We start from the raw sequence: 20,962 nt of genomic DNA on the forward strand, positions 1-20,962 counted from the left end.
TCTTTTTCTTTCTCATCCTCCCCCACAGTACTCTACACTCTTCCATCTCTCTGTCAGAAACTATTAGTTTAGTCTCACAAGATGCTCTCTCTCTATTGCAGAGTCTCAGAGAGTAATGACCTGTATGACTCTGTATATTTTTGTCACTTTCTAACCCATCTCTCCACTACTTTAATTGATGTGTTACTTTGACTGTCTCTCTTTCTATCTCTCTAGGCTATGTGCTTCCCTGGAGATTTTAGCTATGCAGCTGCTGGTCTGATGTTCTTGGAATACACTGCTAGTGCACAGTGGTCAGCAGAGCTACTGGTCATCACCTACAGTGGCCAGCTCAAGAGTTACCTGGTCAGGGAAGTGCAGCAGAACCTGTTCAGGTTAAAACTAGGGGTGGGAATGGAGAACCAGTTCTTATTCGGTGCCAGTTCCATAAAAAAAAAAATATATTTTTATGACTTTAATTTCAGTTAACGGGTCTTGAACGTAAATTCTTCCGCCGATGTGGCAGCCTGAGTTTCAAACAAATTACTTTTTAGTCAGTTCTTTTGAATCCACACAACAAAACATGCTACCTCCCTAACTAATGTCTCTTATCAGCTGTTTTTATCAGTGAACGAAACACTTTTTGAACCGCAACTGTTACTATTATATGTGTACTTACATCAGAAATAATTATTGGATGGTTGTTGATAGGTCAGTGTGTTATTAAAGATTCACATTATGAGTTTTGTTTTAATTAGTGGCAGACCTATTTTTTTAAAACTTAAGAAATGAATAAAAATCTTAATAAAAAAAAATCTGTCTAAATACATCTGTTAAAATATTAAATCATTTCACCACTTGGCAAAAGTCTGAGGCCAGCAATTGCAATAAGAATAGCATTTCTTAATTCCAAATGCTACTTCAAAAATGTAAACCATTAAGGAACCATAATTGTTAAGAGGAATCACAATCAGAACTGGAAACATTAAGGGGGGAATTCACAAAACCGTTGTGCTACTTTTGTGCATGGTATTTCTGTGCAAAAACCTGCATCTTATTCACTAAACAATCACAATATTGTTTAAAAAGGCGCAATCAGTGCTGAACTTGCATTTCGTCTTTAGTGTTTAAAAGTAGGGCTGCCCCCGACCAAAGATTTTACTAGTCAACTGTAGGCATTAGTTTAAGCCATTTGTTGACTAGTTGTCACACGCTTATGAAATAATTACTTAAATTATATATATATAATTTAAGTAATTAATATTCATATATATATATATATATATATATATATATATATATATATATATATATATATATATATATATATATATATATATATATATATATATATATATTGGGGTTTGAGTTCCAAGGCTGAGAAAAAACGTTATAAGTAACATTGCTAACACTGTTCTACATTGCAGAAAAATACTAAACCACAATAAAGCGCACGCACGACACGAGCAGCAGCGACACCGGCAAAAGCAGTAATGATTCAGAATGTGTCGGAAAAACTAGCAAGGAGACTGTCTGAACATTTTGTTAGTTTATAGAGAGAAATGCACATTAGGGTTGTGCCGACAGATGATGATCTCTGGGATTGACGATGGTCAGAGTTATCGCCAATTGCTGATGCCTTTGACGATGTCAAGAGAATATTTGGCTCGTTTTCCCATTAATGTATTATTATTATTATTATTATTATTATTATTAGGCTATTATTATTATCAAATTAATTTACAAATAATTTGCCCGTAGACACAGGCACTTGAAGAAACACTTTATTATATTATTAAAGGGTAACTAAACCCTAAACCAACTCTTTTTAGTTAATGATCTGTAAGCATGGGGCTTTATTAGTACTGGTCATTGATTCAAGTAATTTTTTTGACATTTGTGTATAAAGTGTTTTAATTCTACAATATATGGTGTAAAAACGTCTGAGTGCTGCCCTCTTCAGGTTGAACGGTGGCTACTGCAGTTGAATTTTCCTATTGGCTGTTTGCGGTACTTCGTGACGTAAGCGGTGACAGCTGACGTAAGCAGGTTCCAGCTCACCACGCCAGATTCATGTACATGTCGTCTTGCGACCGTGTGAGGAATAATAATAACATAGAGTCTGACAGCAGCTGTCAATTAATCCGTCACTACGAGTCTCAGGTGCCCCCCCCGCTCAGCTCCGCACTCGGTTCGTTCCCTCTATCCCCGCCGGGGTCTGCTCACTTTTCCTGCATTTTCAAATAACTCGGAGTCAGACTCTTAGCAGGTGTTTAGTTACCCTTTAAGAACAGATGACAGAAAAGCCGTCTATGCACATGTATGACTGTATGTATGACATGTATGTATGTACAGAGGTGTGCAGTCTCGTGGAAAAGGTTCTCACTCTTTCTTTGTTTCTGTCTTCTGAATTTATTTTTTACAAGAACAGTATCAGCTATGAGTGCTGCAAATGACCTCAGACATCTCAGCTCAGGAGGTGTTTTGTGTTCAGTTCACTTTATTTGCACAGATAATTTCATTGTGGCCACAACTCTGCAGCCTATACATCTGTGATTAAAACGTAAAATAATACATAAAACATGTTCACCTCGAACCATGATTTATATTTCAGTTATTATTATCATCATTATAATTATTATTTATAATTGTTTGTATGTCTTCATTTGTGTAAGTAATTTTCCACCTGCATGTTCAGACGGATACTTGCCAGACAGTAAATGGAAAGGTGGTTACTTATATATATAATTTTTTTGATCACTTCAATATTGTAATTGCTTTTAGGTTTCGTTTGGAGTGCAATTTAATTTTAAAATGTATTTTTTAATGAATTAATAAAATGTTCAATGCAAAATCACTACATCAAGATTATACATATGTTATCGGTGTTGCCGATATAATTGGATATTGCTATATATATATATATATATGGAAGGAAGGAGGTAAGTAAGAAAGAAAGAAAGAAAGAAACAAACAAACAAACAAACAAACAAACTTAATTTATTCATACACACACATGATGTATTTTCCGGGTCAACAAAATACCCGACCGGTAGAGAATACACAGATGAAGTACGTTAGTTTCCAAAGAGATTTTGCCCTGTTGTAAAGCCATCTTTCAGAAAGTTGAACAACAAGATTTATTTTTAGTTCAAATAAATATCTAGTATCCAACCAGCAGGTTGTCTTTTCCTATGGATCATTTTTTTCTGCAACCACCCGACCAATCAAAACTTGGTCAACCTAGACTCTTCTCATCGACTAACATTTGGCCGACTGTTAGGGGGCAGCCCTATTTAAAAGTAATTGTTATTCCTTTCCATGCAAACACGCCTCATTTATATGTAAAATAGGCTAATTATAGATTGCGCTTCATTTACAAAAATTGCCTGCTGCAATTTATACCGCGCTATTACCTCCAGATTAATGCAGGCAGTAAAATTAATTTTAAAGTGCTAACTCTGCTCTGAATCAGGGTTTCATAACCCATAGTTACTATGGTATTTATCAAAGTACCATGGTATTACCATCTGATAACATCATTGTACCATGGTACTGCAGTTTCTTTTTGTAATATGCTGTGACTGTTGTCTTTACCGGTCAATCAGATGCCACCTTCCTGTCTAATTGAGTGACTCTTGGCCAGAATAAGTAGCAATGTGGACCAGACATTATGCAAATAGTTAGAAGTTTCTAAGATTAAAATGTATATCTTTATGTCTATATGGGAGTCTAAGTGCCGCTCAGAACAGAGCGTGTTCTTCTGCTAAAGAAAAGCTATTTGCAGCGCAACGCATATAAAAGAACATAGATGTGCTTCTGTCTCTAAAAAAACATGGTGCTCCTCTGCTAAATGCTAAATAAACAGCTGGACGCGATGCAAAGACATCTATCCGGCACATGTTTACATAGAAAAATAATAGAGAAAGCGTGCAGATGGACACAAAAACATGCTCTGTATGAACAGCCCTTAATAAATCACTGATCCCTCTCACTGTGTTAGAGGAGAGTTATTGGATGTTCGATAGTAGACTCTATGTGTTGAACATAAAGAAAAAGCATTGATCAAGTGTTGAAAGATTTTGTAACAAGACCACCAGAGAAGGTTTGGATTCTTCATCCTGCAGGCGCATCCTGATAATTCTAATCTAATTCCCGCAGATTGTGTGGAACCAGGGCTAAATATTCTACTACTAGACCCAAAAGCCAGTGTCTTTGTTTATCTCCGTACTGAGAGGGTGGCTTAGCTTTGAGTATTAATGAAATTGCCTGCAGTTTCTTATTCGTTATTCTTTGTTTAATCAGTCAGCTCAAGTTTTCAAAGTTCTTCAGTCTTTCAATGGCTGTTTTCAAGAGTGATAACGAAGGAAAAATAGAAAGTCTGCTTTCTTTCTCCTTAAAAATTTTGTTGTATACTTTGAAGCCTAGAGGAAGGCTTTTTTTTCTCATTTCCTCCATTTATTTCATTTGTGAATTGAAGTGTTTGAAAACTTCCTCAAAGCAACATAATCACAAAGCCATTTGGAAATGTTGGGCAAATATTGCAGTAGTTCTTTCAAGAACAATTTATGCACAAAGCTCCCCAGCAAGCAACCAGAAAATTCTCACTCATGTTACTTAAAATTGTATTTGCCCTTCACTCTTTAAAACATGCAAATTTGAATACCTGTTCTTATCAAGGTTGCATGGTAACACTGCACAAACTCAAGTTTAAATATTTGACCTGATTGAATAGTATAAATATAGAACTAATTGATTACTCTTGAACAGTTTATAACACTTTTGTGTATCTAAAACAGATACTTAAGCAGTAGCACATGAGAGAGTGCTTGGCTGTGCTGATATTCTGTACTAAAGCATGCTTGTGAGTGTGAATGCTTTTAAACGGCAGTTCTACAAGAAGTTATTATCAAGTACCTTACATTTTAGACACAATGTGGCCAGTTAATTTGTCGTGTTTTACTCCGCTAATGAAAATAGTTCAAACGTGATACAAACAATGAAGTGTCCAGATGCAGTTATGCTAAATATCAGAGCTTTCAGAACGCTTCTTGTCCAATCTGATTAGATGACCCGGACCTGACTGTTGTATAAAGAGCATTCATTTTGATAGATTGATTTCTTGTTCTCCTTGCTCACTCAGTGTTGGAACCAATCAGGGTTTTCATGAGAATCACAACTTCAGTTTCTCCGCCCACTATACCAATGGCATTACCACAGCAATATATCATCCTGGCCACAGGTGAGTCCTCATTTAAAAGCTGTTTGTTGTGTGTGACTGTCGATTTTGTTAGTGTGTAGATTGTGCAGTAGTGTGCATTACCATATACATTTCTTCTATGGAACACAAAAGGAGATGTTGGGAAGAATTTTCTGACTCGGCCACCATTTACTGTCATTGTATGGAAAAAAGATGCAATGAAAATGAAAGGTGACTGAGGCTAACATTTTGCCTGGCAACATCTTTTGTGTTGCACTCAAAAAAGAATGAAAATATTTTAATTTTTGGGTGAACTGTTCTTTTAAGGATGAACACTAATTGTTTGAGCATGCATAGCTCTACTATTGGATAAAACTGTGTTATCTGTGTTATTCCCACAATACATGTTTTGTTTTGTTTTATTTCCCTTTGTATTTTTAGGCAGCTGTTATTGATTTTTCTGGATAAAATTTGTTTTTGTTATTGTTGTTTTGACATTGCCTGCCACATGGGGGCAGTCTCAATATATTGAGTTGAGGAGTGCATGTATGAGCGTGTCTTTGTGCATATTTATTCTTTTCACATGTATGAATTGTGTCTAGATCAGATTAGATCCCTGTCCAGTCTCATAGACCACTTCAGTATCATATGAGGGGCTCTGATGTTTGCTTGGCTGCTTCCTCTGACTCTGCCTATGTGTTTGTGTGTTCCTCAGGCTGCTGCTGGTAGGAGGGTGTGAGTTGGGTGACAGAGATGTGTCAAGGGCGAGCTGTTGTGGGATCACAGCTTGGAGGGTGTTGTCAGGGTCACCGCATTTTAAACAGGTCACCAGCTATGAGGATGATGTTAGTACAGTGAGTCTGTGTATACGCAAGTAATAAGTGAGGAAATGGAACAGAACATCCTGCATGATATGTAGTCGTCATGCACAGCTGGAATCTGTCTGTCAGTGTCTATGTCTAATACCAGGAGAGAGATCCTTGTTAGCATACCCATTCATAGTGACTATTCTGCAGGGACATAAGCTGTTACATGAAAGGCGGCAGACAGGGGAATATATAAGTCCATTTCACGCTTTTAGGAGAGCTCGAAATCGGGCACTTGTAAAACATCTACTATAATATGTTGCTTGCAAAAAATCTTAGACGGTCATTGTCAGAAGTATTGCTTTCAATGGCAAAACAGGATTTTTGACAGCATAATGGTGTCCACCATTATGGGGCTAATGAGCAATGCTAAAGAGTCAAACCTTGACCTCTTGTTTTGACCCTCAATCATGTACAAATGCAAAATGCTGATAACTTTAAAAAAAATCAGCTCATTGCAAAATACTAATTTAAAGGGTTAACATGCAATTCAGATTTTAACAGATTTTTCTATTTTTAACTTTATTTTATTTTTTTTACTTTTTTGTTTAATGAAGTGGTGACAGCAGATGATGGATTAAAGGTTCTGTAAGTGATTTATAAAAAAAATCATGGAAGGGTATTCAAAATTCTTTCCTACTCCCTGAAAGATTTGAATGAAATGAGTGCCCTGAGATATCTCAGATATCTCTGTGACAACTCTAGACTCTGTAAACAGCAAACAAAAATGTGTCCGTGGTCCACTTACAGTGACACTTTCTGCCTGTCAGTAATTTTGCGCATTCTCATAGTATTGTAGTTGCAGCAAATTATTGAGGCATAATGCATTTTTATGCCAAGTTGTTCATAACAATTGTTAGTTGAGGGGTCTATTTTACTGCTGTTGTTTTCAATAATGATTCTGCTCTCAATAAAGCTCATTTTGGTATCTTTGGAGTTCTGGGTTTTGGAAAAAGTGGTGTGGCTAATCCAACGTCTTAGTTTCGTGGAAGTAGAATGGCTGAAAATGCTTACAGCACCTTTAATAATAATAAGAAGAATAATAGAAATAATAATAATTGTTAGGCGTTACAAAACACCTAACAATGGCAGAAAAACAAAGCATATTGTTAAGCATGTGAGACATATGTGAACAGGACGAGAGACAATAGTCCCAGAGAAGCAGAGACAGAACATAAATCACATACATTGCGGTCCAGAGCAGCACAGGCGACAAACCAAGCAGGGAATGCATTGCATACAGCCCATTTACACTACCAAATTCTTATGACTGGGCTGTCTTCATTTATATAAAAGTTGCTTGACATGAAATATATAATAGGATGCAGATGGTGCAACAACCGTAAAAGAATCCCAGAATTAAATTGAACTTAACCCAGCAGTTTTGCAAACCCACTTGTGCCTATACTTACATTTGAAGTCAGAAGTTTACATATATTTTAGCCAAATATATTTAAACTCAATTTTTCACAATTCCTGACATTTAGTCGTAGAAAACATTACCTGTCTTAGGTCAGCTAGGATCTTTAGGACTTTATTTTAAGAATGTGAAATGTCAGGATAATAGTAGAGAGAAGGATCTTTGTGATTTTCATCACATTCCCAGTGGGTAAGAAGTGTACATACACTTTGTCAGTATTTGGTAGCATTGCCTTTAAATTGTTTAACTCGTGTCAAACTTTTTAGGTTGCTTTCCACATTCTTCTCACAATAAGTTGCTGCACTTTTGGCCCATTCCTCCAGACAGAAGGCAAAGCACACCAACAACATGATGCTACCACCCCATGCTTCACAGTTGGGATGTGCTCTTTGGCTTGCAATCCTCACCCTTTTTCCTCCAACATAATGATGGTCATTATAGCCAAACAGTTCAATATTTATTTCATCAGACCAGAGGACATTTCTCCAAAAAGTAAGATCTTTGTCCCATGTGCACTTACAAACTGTGGTCTGACTTTTTTAAAGTGGTTTTGGAGCAGTGGCTTCTTCCTTGCTAAGTAAGCTAAAAGCTGCTTAAAGCCATAGTTAACTTAGTGTATGTAAAGTGCTGACCCACTGGACCCATCCGTACCTACACTGAGTACTGACTTTGGACCAAAATGGACCTCTTGTTCTTGTTCACTGATATAGTGAGAATGTGTGAGAATGCTGTTTGTAGACTACAGCTCAGCATTCAACACCATAGTGCCCTCCAAGCTTGATGAGAAACTCCGGGCTCTGGGCTTAAACAGCTCGCTGTGCAGCTGGATCCTGGATTTTCTGTCAGGCAGACGTCAGGTGGTTAGAATGGGCAGCAACACCTCGTCATCACTGACCCTCAACACTGGAGCCCCGCAGGGCTGTGTTCTCAGCCCACTCCTGTATTCCCTGTACACACATGACTGTGTGGCAACACATAGCTCCAATGTCATCATTAAGTTTGCTGACGATACGACGGTGGTAGGTCTGATCACTGACAATGATGAAAGAGCCTACAGAGAGGAGGTGCACACTCTGACACGCTGGTGTCAAGAGCACAACCTCTCCCTCAACGTCAGTAAAACCAAGGAGCTTGTTGTGGACTTCAGGAAGAAAGACAGAGAACACAGCCCCATCACCATCAATGGAGTACCGGTGGAGAGAGTCAGCAGCTTCAAGTTCCTCGGTGTCCACATCACTGAAGAACTCACATGGTCCGTCCACACTGAGGCCGTTGTGAAGAAGGCTCACCAGCGCCTCTTCTTCCTGAGACGGCTGAGGAAGTTTGGAATGAACCACCACATCCTCACACGGTTCTACACCAGCACTGTAGAGAGCATCCTGACTGGCTGCATCACCGCCTGGTATGGCAATAGCACCGCGCACAACTGCAAAGCCCTGCAAAGGGTGGTGCGAACTGCTAGGAACATCATCGGAGGTGAGCTTCCCTCCCTCCAGGACATATATACCAGGCGGTGTGTGAAAAAAGCTCGGAGGATCATCAGAGACTCCAGTCACCCGAGTCATGGGCTGTTCTCACTGCTACCATCAGGCAGGCGGTATCGCAGCATCAGGACCCGCACCAGCCGACTACATGATAGCTTTTTCCCCCCAAGCAATCAGACTGTTGAACACTTGATCTATCAGGATCAATAATTAGCACTGCACTTTATTCAGCTGTAATCTCACACTGGACTGTCAACATATTCTCCTCAATATACTACTTCATATGTATATATATATATATTTCATATACTCCTTACTTATTGTATTGCATATTGTGTATTCTGTATTGTATTCTATATTGTGTGTATTGTATATAATTATCGTGTTGTGTAAGTATGTGTACATTTGATATGTAAATTGTGTTGTGTATGTTGTTTATTGTAATTGGTATATGTCTCATCACTGTCATGACTGCTATGTTGCTCGGAACTGCACACAAGAATTTCACCTACTGTTGCACTTGTGTACATGGTAGTGTGACAATAAAGTGATTTGATTTGATAGTCAATTAAAAGTGAAACAATCTGTCTGTAAACAATTGTTGGAAAAATTACTTGTGTCATGCACAAAGTTGATGTCCTAAACGACTTGCCAAAACTATAGTTTGGTAAAAATATGTTTGGTATAGATTGGTTAAAAAATATGTTTTAATGACTTCAACCTACAGTAAGTGCATGTAAAGTTCTGACTTCAACTGTTGCGCATGCTTGCAGGAAAATGTCAAAACTTCATGACCATGCCAACTGACTTTGCTCATTTGTTGTATCACAAAGCGCTGCCCTTAAGGCATAAAACGCCTAAATTAGGGCCCTATGTCTGCCCCACGGTTGAGGTGTCATTTCCACCACACCAAACAATCTTGCCCCTTATAATTTTTTTGTTTTTCAAAAGTTAGTGTACTTGTCAAAAGTTAGGTTAGTTACTGACAAAGACAATTGATATTTGAAGAAATCAAAGAAACTTCAATGGAAATATCACTTGTGAGCAGAATATTTTTATTTTGTGTCATTTCCAATCAATCATTTTGTTTGACAATTTTATGTGTGTGAGAATATTATATACTAGGGCTGGGAAACTTAACATGTTCATTTCTGTGATTAGTATTTGACTATTTAACACGTTCAAAAATGTGCGCAATTAATGCAGTATCCATTTTTTTCACTTTCTGAAACATTACTAATGTTTTCCCCAGTACAATTAATATATCAAATCCAGTAGTTGCATGCTCGACTGGAGCAGTGCACGCTTATTCGTTACATGTGACGTATATCCTGGGAATAATAAACACAGGAGCAGATTTACTTTACAGAGAATGGAGACTTCACCCACAAACGGTAAGCCAGGTGTGGGAGAGAAATGGGCAGGCTGCAGTATCTCTTTGCATCACCCGTAAATGCTCACTCACTGTCATCTGAACCAGTGTTAAAAGTAAAACTGAACGAGAGAGACTCCACGTATGCCAGACTAAACGGTAGCCAGTGACAATAATAATTTTGAGATTTGGAATTCAGTTTGTTTTATATCTGTATGTTTAGTGTCTAATAATGCATTGGCAAAATGTATTCAATCAATAAAGCTTGATATGAATTGAATCTTCCCAGTTTGATCCTATTATTAACAAAGTCCACTGGAAAATGGCAGAAGATTTTGCCCAACCTTTAATTACAGCATTTCCACTGATTTTATGGCATGTACACATACTTTATTATACCTGTAAAAATGTATAAAAGTTATTGAAGACATTTTTTTTAACATTTTAACGTGTTTATATTGAAATAATTAAAATAAATGATGACTAACCAATTTCTTATGGTTTTTAAATGTATAAAGTAAATATATTTTCTTTGATATTTGAAGGTTATTTTTAATGTACCATGTACCTTGATTAATCGCAATTAATCATAGAAAACTGTGTGATTAATTAGTTAAAATATTTGTATCGATTCACAGCCATATTATTTATTTGTGTGCATTTAGGATACATAAAATGCTAGCTTTGAATTTAGTCAGCCATTTTGTTTCACAAACGTTACAAACATAATTTCCACCTCTTTCATTTCCACCACGGAATTCTATTAAAAACAAAACAAATTTGGCATGTTGTTGAACTGATATTGTGGTGGGAATTTTTATGACTTTCAGAAAAATGTACAAAAATTATGTAAATCTCCTCTGGTGCATGGACATCCCTGTTGGACATTGTTAGCAGACAAATTATACAAACTAGTGAGAGTGTAAATTGAAAATGTTTTAACAAAAAAGTGCCCAAAGTTGAAGAAGCACTTGAACCAACCTTCTCCAGTCTTGACATCAAAACTGTTAGACAGTCACACATTTTACATTTTATGCATTTGACAGACACTTTTATCCAAAGCGACTTACAGTGCAATTATTACAGGGACAATCCCCCTGGAGCAACCTGGAGTTAAGTGCCTTGCTCAAGGGCGCAATGGTGGTGGCTGTGGGGTTCGAACCAGCAATCTTTCTGATTAACAGCCCTGTGCTTTAGCCACTACGCCACCACCACTTCACCGCCACACATACACACATTGAACAACCTGTCAGAATGCCTAAAAAGATGTTTGCATGCAAGGCAAAACCAGAAGCAATAATCTAGTCAGGTTCTGCTTAAAGTTGTATAACATTTAGTCCATATCTGTGGCCTCAAAGCAAACAGATATTGACTAAAAGTTATAAAACTTTAAGCAGAACCTGACTAGATTATTGCTTCTGGTTTTGCCTTGCATGCATACATCTTTTCCATAAATGTTGACAAAATGAAACGATAAATGCGTATCTTTTTTGAGATACGCATTTCAGTTTTACAGTATTTCACATTATTGATGAATCATCTTGAACTGAACCAATCAAATGCTCTCTAGAATGAAAATGTCCCTCCCCTAATACCATCTGCAACCAACTAGCAAGAAAATAATTTGTTCCTCTGGCAGTAAATATTCCTCTTGTTTCTACAGAAAATATGTCAGCACAAGAAAGAAAACTATTCATCAAGTGATTTAATATGGTCTCAACCATTTATGAATTTCCCAGATAAAAACTCTGTTGAAGACATTTAAATGATTTTACTTGTTGTAGGCTTGTTAAGAAGGATCAGTATAAGATTAAACTCGATGTTCCAGACTTCTGTATTTCACTGGATTTTATGCCAAGGATGCCATATCTCTAGTAGTCCCTTCATTTGTATGATGTACTCGTACCCTGAAAACAGAGATATTTCCAGGAGTAAAGACACTTCTGCACTGAGTTCTGCTCAGAATACACAATAATCATACATTACCACATTGTTGTATCTCACACAAACCTGAAACAAAGGACACATTCATGCTTTTCTGAGGTTGTAAATGTTTTATGTTGTGAGCTCTGGAAGTAGCACTGTACTGTAGGCTTAATAAGAGCTTTAGTACCGAAGATTCGTGTTGTTTCCTCTCTCTTGTCCAATGGTGTGGCTTTTTAATGCACATAGTTATGAGAAACTTCTAAAATGTTCTGATTGAAATGGTGGCCCTGATAAAAGTGTAATACTGTGGTTCTGTGACACTATCAAACATTTCTCTGTTTGTTTGAGTGGCCCGTACAGCATGATACGGCAACGTTGCATTGACCAATGGTGTGAATTTAAGGTGGTACTATAATGATAGAAAGTTTTCTGGAATCTGTTTTAAAATAAATAAAAATGATTGGATTTATGTTCATAATCATTTGTTTATATTCAAATACAAAATGTAAATCCTTCATGAAAGCATATTTGTCTACTTTCACCTTGACTAGAGGACAACTTATGTAAAAGTGGCACAGTTTTCACCACTCTCTCCTATATTTGAAAACAAAAAAATCTGTTGTATTTCATTCAAACATCTGGCTAGGTAGCAATCTATTGCACATTAGCAAACACTATAATGTCTTATAGAAGAAAATATGCACAGTATTGACAATATGGTCTCTGTTTTCGTGACCGTGCTATGCACAGCGCACAACAACCATGTGCAACGTCTTATCTAATGTTTGTTCCAGTGCAAGTGGGAGAGGGTGGGATTGTTTGCGCTATCTGTGGGTATATGCACCTAAACTTTAAGTATATTGTATGTAAATTAACTGGCGCAAAGCGAAATTTGCTAATTTCCTGTGAAATGTTCCATTGCGCTAAGACGTTTAAGAGCCACTTTTGTTTTTAGTGCAAAATATAAACTCAGTTCCTGCATTTGCAGTTTGGAGATTCCACCAGCAGGTGATAATAAAGTTAATCTCCAAACTCTGAAAATATAGTGGAACATCAAAATATGTCCCTGACAGTCACTGTTGCAGCCATTTTATGAAACATTGGTTTATTTTTCTATTATTTATTTCTATTATTATTATTATTATTTCATTTTTATATTTACTTGTATATATTGCATTTATGATCTCATTTGAATTGGTAGTTTTCCACCTGTTGCCATATAATTATTTTTAAGTCACTGTAAAAGGGGTTGGTGAAAGAAGTTGGAGAGGGTAAAATGTTTGGTTTGGGGAGGTGGTTATATATATATTTTTACCACTTTTTTATTTTGATTGTATTTTTGTTTTGTTTGAACTGAAATGTAATTTGAATTTAGAAATAATTTTGGTTTATTTTTTTGTGTTTCAATAATTTAATTACATTTTTAAAGCAAAATCGATCAGTAGAAATTAAGTGTGTGCAAAGATCCCTCTATCCACAGCCTAACCTGAAGGCTGTTACAATCCCTGTTAATACTAGCCATAAATTGTGCCCATTAATTAATATGATTAATAATACTTAAATTCTCTATAATTTAACGGAGGCTGCATCCAAATCCTGTCGTGAACCACATTTCCACAAGGATGCAGGTAATGCACAAAACCTAAGTCCGTATTTATATTCTTTTAATTCATTGCATACAGTACAACCCATTTACACTACCAAACAGAGTCTGTCTTTTTTTTTATATATCACTGTTGCTTGAGCGAATGGACTATATTATAGGATGCAGACAGTCCAAAAAAACTCAAAGAACTTCAGAATTATATTGCACTATTAGGGCTTTGTTTGCGCAAATTTGCCAAACCCACTTGCACCTAGACTTGGCATGTACTTGCCAAGTACATTTTGCATAGCGCTGTGCTTAGCACTCTCAAAATAGGGCCCTATATGTGTGCTTCCAGATTAGTGTAGTGAACTCTTGAATTTAAATCTTAAATGAAATTACTTTAAACTAATCACTTTTTGTGGGAAGAATAGAGCAAATTTGTGACAATGTTTAATGATGGATGGAAATGCACCCATATTAATTAATGAAGTTCCTCTTCCTGTTTAGTCTCATAGGCAAGGATTCTTCAGGATGCCCAGCCTTCGACTTTTCTCTAGGCACAACAATGAAGAGGTGACTCGCTTTGGTTTCATTTTTTGTCTTCATTCATGGTGGCTTGCATTTTCTTCCCTGTCTCTCTGTGCCAGTAAGACAATATAAAACAATGAACTAAACTTCAATTTCATTCTGCAGAGAGCTTTAAGTAAATTGTGTAATGCCTAATTGAACGTTTGTGTTTACTCAGGTCGGTGTATTTAGAATGAGTCTGTCTCCTGATGGTACAGTGCTGGCTGTGATCCACTTCTCTGGGAGTCTAAGTCTGTGGGATATTCCATCATTCAAACTGAGAGGCTGCTGGAAACAAGAAGAACAAGTAATAAAATCACTTTGTGTGTGTGTGTGTGTGTGTGTGTGTGTGTGTGTGTGTGTGTGTGTGTGTGTGTGTGTGTTTGTTTGTGTACTTCAGGGACTTAAAGGCAAAGTTTGCCAAAGAAAAACCCTTCCGTTTGACTTTTTTCATGGAAGACAAAATAATTTTAGCTTCAGTCATCATTCAGTTTCTTTGTCTGTAAAAAGATGAAATGAAAGTGAATGGTGACTAAGGCTAACATGCTGCCTAACACCTCCTTTAGTGTTCCACAAGAGAAAAAAAAGCAATATGTTTTAAGAACAACATGAGAATGAGTGTATGAAGAAAGAAATCACTTTAATATTGCTCACAGGGCATATACAAGGATGGATAATGGACTTGGCTAATATGGCTTCATTCATGATAATCTACCAGTACGCAAGAATGGTTCCACTAGTATTTACAAATGAAAATTGTTCTTTGCTTCATTAATGAGGCCCTTTGTAACTTTGCAACTTTATATCTCAGAATTGTGACTTTGTTTTACATATTTAGGTTGAATTCTTTTGTTATTTACATCTTGCAATTGCAAAGAGACTGATAGGACAATAATCTGTCCTTTGGCATCAATATAAATGATCACTTTCTTATTATAAATGATAATTTTTACAATATGTCAAGATGATTTGTTTTTTTCTTTGCCTGTGTGTGTTTGTGCATATTTTTGCCCTTCATACCAGACGAAGTTCAGACTTCAGCTGTCATGCTGCATTATTACACCAATTTGCCCATCACTTTGAGTTCTGTAACTTCAGAAAAAAAAACACCCCCAGCTATCCTCTTTTACCCATTCTCTTTCTATCTTTCGTTTAGCCGGCCTTTGACGAGATCAACCCAGCATGGAAGACTTCACTGGAGAAAAGAAAGAAAATAAAAGGTAGTTGGACCCTCAACCTGGGTCGTGTCAACACTCCCACACTTACCTTGTGTTTTTAATTATGTAGGAGTTCAGGCAGAGGCGGTGGAAGGGAGAAGAATGCTTTAATAAAGACCTGCGTGTTTTGTCTTTGTGGAGAAGCATTAAATACAGACAGTGACATTTTGATTGTGGGTTTAGTTCACACGTTTTCATAAAGCTTGTCTATCTGCATGTCGTTATTTCATTCTTCTCTACTTCTTCTTTGAAAATGATGTTTCTTAACTGTTTATCACATTTAGACATGGAACGATCACCACATTGTATGAGCATTTGAGAAATGTTTTATTTATTAAATTCAGATGTTTTATGTTTCTCTCTGTTTCAGTTTTTATGTGTTTTATTGACGATTTATTTGTACATTGGTTTTGCCAAAACAATAGCAGCTTATCTGCATACAGACAAAATGGTCTGAAGCTAAAGTAGTGCAAAACAACATACCTAAAGAAAGAAAAAAAAGTGAAGACACAAACTCAAAGCACATCACTCACTGTCCTTCAAATTGTCTCACTGTCTCTCTCTCTCTCTATAATAATTGGGTGCTTTTCACACTGGGCACTTTAAAGGGAGTCCGAATCTGAGCTTGATTATTCCCGGCGCTCCCCACAGCGTTGGACTGACTCATGTATGATTCTGTCGAACCCTGGTGCTTTTACGTCATCAACTTGCGTAATCACAAACGTGCACATGATGAAAGCACAATGTGGGTGACTATATTTGTGTGTTTGCTATTCATTTCATGTCATTATGCACACCAGAGTGAACGACACTTGCGCCTTGAATGTAATTCAGCCGTTGTACATGTCCTGGGAATGGAGACTATACCTGATGCTTACAAACAATCTTTTTTGAGGACATAGCTGGTTGCACGCTCACTCACTCACATCTACAAAAGGCACCTCACCTTTTCTATTCCGCAACATTTCCCTGCCACTCATGATGCATTTGTGTGTTTGTTTTTGTGCAACTGATGATGACATCATGCTTAAATCAGCAAAAACGCATGTGCAAGTCATTTTACTTCCTGAACAAGTGCGGACCCGAGTACAGGTTGCTTTCTCACTCATGCAAACAGCACCATATTCCCAGTGCAACCGAACTCAGACCACCTCCTATAGGTAGTCTCGGGTTCGATACTGCAGTCCGCTACCCGATCCACAAATCAGCTTTCACATTACCACTTTTGATGCGAACTGTGCTCTGTTTCGGACTAAACTGCCAGTGTGAAAGACCCCTTAGTGCCGAATCACAGCCGTGCTGATATTCATTACAACAGTACGATTGCAAGTGTGATATTGGTTAATTAGAGTCTACATAGCAGGAATTTACATTTATTTCAAGCCGATATAAGAGCATGTTTAAAATCAGCAAACAAGAGGGAGGTTGCCCCTTCCTGGTTCCAGAAACCCCTGTCTGTCTTCCAAGTCAATAATCAAAATAGTTTAAACATATCTGTCTTAACTTGTGATTGTCTTTGAGAAAGCACTCCGGATCTTAATCTATCTTTCTCTCTTCTCTCAGTGTGAGGTAAAGCTGGCCCACAAGCGCTCTCGTCTGGAAAGCAGTATGTTGGGTGAAGATAATGATGGAGAGGGCGACTCTGACTCTGATGAAGAGTCCTCGGCGAAGACACGGTATTTTGGCTATGTAAAGCAGGGCCTATACTACGTGACGGAGATGGAACGCTTTGCCCCTCCCCGGAAACGGCCTCGGACCGTCATTAAAAACTACCGGATGGTCAGCCTGAGGTCCACCACACCAGAGGAGCTCTACCAGAGGAAGGTGCGTTATTGCAAACGCACTCTACAAGACAGATAGTCGATGCCCTTTGAGTTTCTTGTCGTGTTGGTGCACTTTACTTTAATGACCAGAGTGAGGAAGTGCAGAATTAAAGCAGGAGGGGACGTTGAATGTTGGAGGAAATAGGACAGGTCTTTGATACAGCCCATTGTAGATGTCAACCTGACCCACAAAGTGTAACAAAACAGCATTTCGTGAGACAACTCTGTTCCTGATAAATTCACTTTATTGCTGTAATATTAACAGGTGATAACTATGTCTTTGATAGAACATTATAAGAATGAGAGCTTTCAGAAAAAGTTAACCCTGTGTGTGTGTGCATGTGTGTTGACAGATTGATAACGAGGAGTATGGAGAGGCGCTTTCCCTTTCTCAAGCATATGGTCTGGATTCTGATCTGGTCTACCAGAGACAGTGGAGAAAATCTACTGTCAGCATCTCTTCTATTCAGGACTACTTGGTAAGAGCCTTTAACCAAAATAGAGGTTGAACAATAGTAGATTTTGTCGAAACAGATAACTAAGCTGGTGGAAAAGGCTGATGTTAATGATAGTGAAAATGTAATGTTACTTTTATTCTTACTCTTTCATTACTGTGACTGGCACAGATATAGAGGCAATACAAGTCCAAAATTTATAAAATCCCTGATGTATTTTATAGGGCAACCAAAATAAAAAGTATGATTTGTTGCATAATGTGGGACTTTTAACTACGAACAAACTCGAAATACACCAGGAACTCTTATTTTATATTGTATGTGCTCCCAGCTCAAACAATCACACAAGGAAAACAAAATATACACACACAAATGTCACTTTTTCACTGCACGTTACGGTTCGACTCAACATACTTGCTTTACTTTTCTGAGTTTGCTTTTCCACTGCTGTTGACCATAGGTGCGCCGCCTCTACTGCCGCGACATCATCTTAAACGTGACACAAATCTATAAACAATAACACGACCGCTAGCTTTTAGCTACTAGCTCATTGTGCTGCATAAAGCAGTTGTTGCATGGTGATTTTACACAAGTGTAACGGTTAAATTGGCCTGTTTGTTTTAGAAGCAAGCTATCCAGTAGCTGGTCAACTAAATAAAGTGAAGCTTTCAAGCAGAGTATAGAGTTAACTTAACACAACGTACCATTCTCCATCGTGGACTCCAGCCGTGGAGTCCAGAGTCCAGGGCACTCTCCCTCCCATTGCTCGCCGGTCTAGATAGCATCCATTTTGTCAAACCACTTCCACTTTTCCTTTATGATCCTGTAGTCACTGAGGCTGTTCTAAAAAAGTACTAGCTACCAGGTACTATCCATAGTGGGAAACCCCCAAAACGCGAGCAGAGTCAAGCCAAGTTGTAACGTGGAGTGGAAAAGATCTATAAGCACTTTATTAGGAACACTTTGGTCCAAATAAAGTGCCAGATGTGGTGTTCTGCTGTTGTAACCCTTCTGCCTCAAGGTTTGACATGTTGTGCATTCTGAGATGCTATTCTGTTAACTACAATTGTACAGAGTGGTTTCTGAGTTACCGTAGCCTTTCTGTCAGCTTTCTGTCTGTCAGAGGTCTCTGTTGACCTCTCTCATCAACAATGGCTTTCCATCTGCAGGACTGCAGCTCAATGGATGTTTTTTGGTTTGCCACCATTATGAGTAAACTCTAGAGAGTGTTGTGCATGAAAATCCCAGGAGATCAGCAGTTACAGAAATAATCAAACCAGTCCAACTTAGGGCTGGGTATCACCAGCCACCCCACGATATGATACGTAATATTTTGTGATGCATCACGATATCATGATTCGATTTCAATTTTAATTTCAATTAATTTGGGTATATTTCAGTTATAATGTCCATTTTACTTGCATATATTATGAAAGAAATTATCTTTCAGCTAGTACTGTTATTCATTATATAGGGGATTTTCTAACTTGTTAAATTACATACATACAGTATCAGTTTAAAAAGTGAAAAGATCTCTGTGCTGAACTTCTTCACCACTCCAACACTGGTGAGTGAAATCTACAAATTTACCAGCCATTGGATAATCACAGACATTTTTTTGTATGGGAAGTATTTACACACATCTGATTGTTGGAGATTGCAGATAGAAAGAAAGAGTGATGTTGCCATTTTAAGAATCGACATTGGTATCGTACGAATGAAGATTAAGTAGAAAATCAATATTTTTGCCCGGCCCTCAATACAAACATGCAAGAGAGGTCCAGCATGTCTGTGAGATACACTTTGAATCCTGCTGGATTCTCATAGAACTGCCTCATAGGACTCTTTCTTGCTCATAGAAGCGTCTCAGAAAATATTACAATATATCATGATACATCTAGTATCTAAGTATCGATACAGTACCGTCTCGATATAAAATATCGAGATTTGATTGTATCGACACAGCCCTAGTCGAACTGACACCAACAATCATGTCACAGTTGAAATGATTGAGATTTTTAAATTGTGTGCATTAACTGAAGCTCCTGAACTGTATTTGAATGATTTTATGTATTGCACTGGCTGCCACACGGTTGGCTGAATAGTTAATTGCATGAATAAGTAGGTGTACAGGTGTTCCTAATAAAGTATTCTGTGAGTGTACAATCTTACAATCATCTACAGTGTATTGCAAAATAAACACTGTAAAGTAAACAATGTCATATGGGCTAGTAAATAGTTTATGTGCTGTTATTCATCAACAGTAGATCAGCGTTCATTAATAGATTATCAGTGATCTCTCATCATAATTGTCCTGTATTCCGGTAGTCCGGTATTTTATAAAAACAGACATGTACGTTTCTGTTGGCACAACGTTAGTCATCATAATCATTGAACATTAACATGAAATTATGATTAACTTATATCTACTGTACAACAAGTAGATATAAGTTTTTATATGCTTTTTAGAACCTCACTTTAACAAATATGACCACCTCCACACAGTCAGTAATTGTTTTTATTTCACCTCTTGAGGCCATTGTTACATTGTAGAACCCTCCAGCACCGGCCATGGAGGTATAATAATGAAAAAAATAAATAAATAAATATCGCTGTAGATTTTGCTGTTAACTGCTAGTTTGAAAAATCATCTATTGTGCCAATATATCGGTAAAACCGATATATCCATTGACCTCTAAAACACAACATTTGTAATCTGTAACAGCGGCATTTTGCATGATCCCAATTTTCATCATCCTCTGACAAAGGTTTGCATACAAAAGAACAAAGCACTTTGGTTGCTCTTTTGTTTTAATAAAAAAAATCTAGATTTCTCAAGAGCTCCTAAATCCTTGAAGCGAATTAGTGTTTTTCAAGCCATGGTTTCCCTCCAAGCAGTTTGAGTTATGTGCACACAATGCGTTATGTGTTATGAGTTAAGATTTGGTTGTACAACATAAACTACACATAGTCAAACTTCAAATGTGAAGATTGAAGACATTGTGTTTATTAGAAGTTGGCAACAAATAGCTACAATGGTTGTCTGATTAAATATCCCTTTAAAT

At 37.4% G+C, this 20,962-nt stretch overlaps 1 protein-coding gene across 1 annotated transcript in view; it reads left to right on the plus strand.

The window, feature by feature from the left end:
• Positions 1 to 20,962, plus strand: part of LOC127622474 (NBAS subunit of NRZ tethering complex-like) — a 281,526-nt gene that overhangs the window by 23,760 nt on the left and 236,804 nt on the right. The window contains 9 exon segments of the mRNA XM_052096575.1: positions 217 to 345; positions 2,764 to 2,768; positions 5,123 to 5,221; positions 5,895 to 6,041; positions 14,351 to 14,408; positions 14,581 to 14,709; positions 15,559 to 15,648; positions 17,183 to 17,443; positions 17,796 to 17,921. Of these exon segments, the coding sequence (XP_051952535.1) occupies positions 217 to 345; positions 2,764 to 2,768; positions 5,123 to 5,221; positions 5,895 to 6,041; positions 14,351 to 14,408; positions 14,581 to 14,709; positions 15,559 to 15,648; positions 17,183 to 17,443; positions 17,796 to 17,921 (1,044 nt within the window).

Source organism: Xyrauchen texanus, chromosome 28 (assembly GCF_025860055.1).
Source record: "Xyrauchen texanus isolate HMW12.3.18 chromosome 28, RBS_HiC_50CHRs, whole genome shotgun sequence".
Taxonomy (NCBI): domain Eukaryota; kingdom Metazoa; phylum Chordata; class Actinopteri; order Cypriniformes; family Catostomidae; genus Xyrauchen; species Xyrauchen texanus.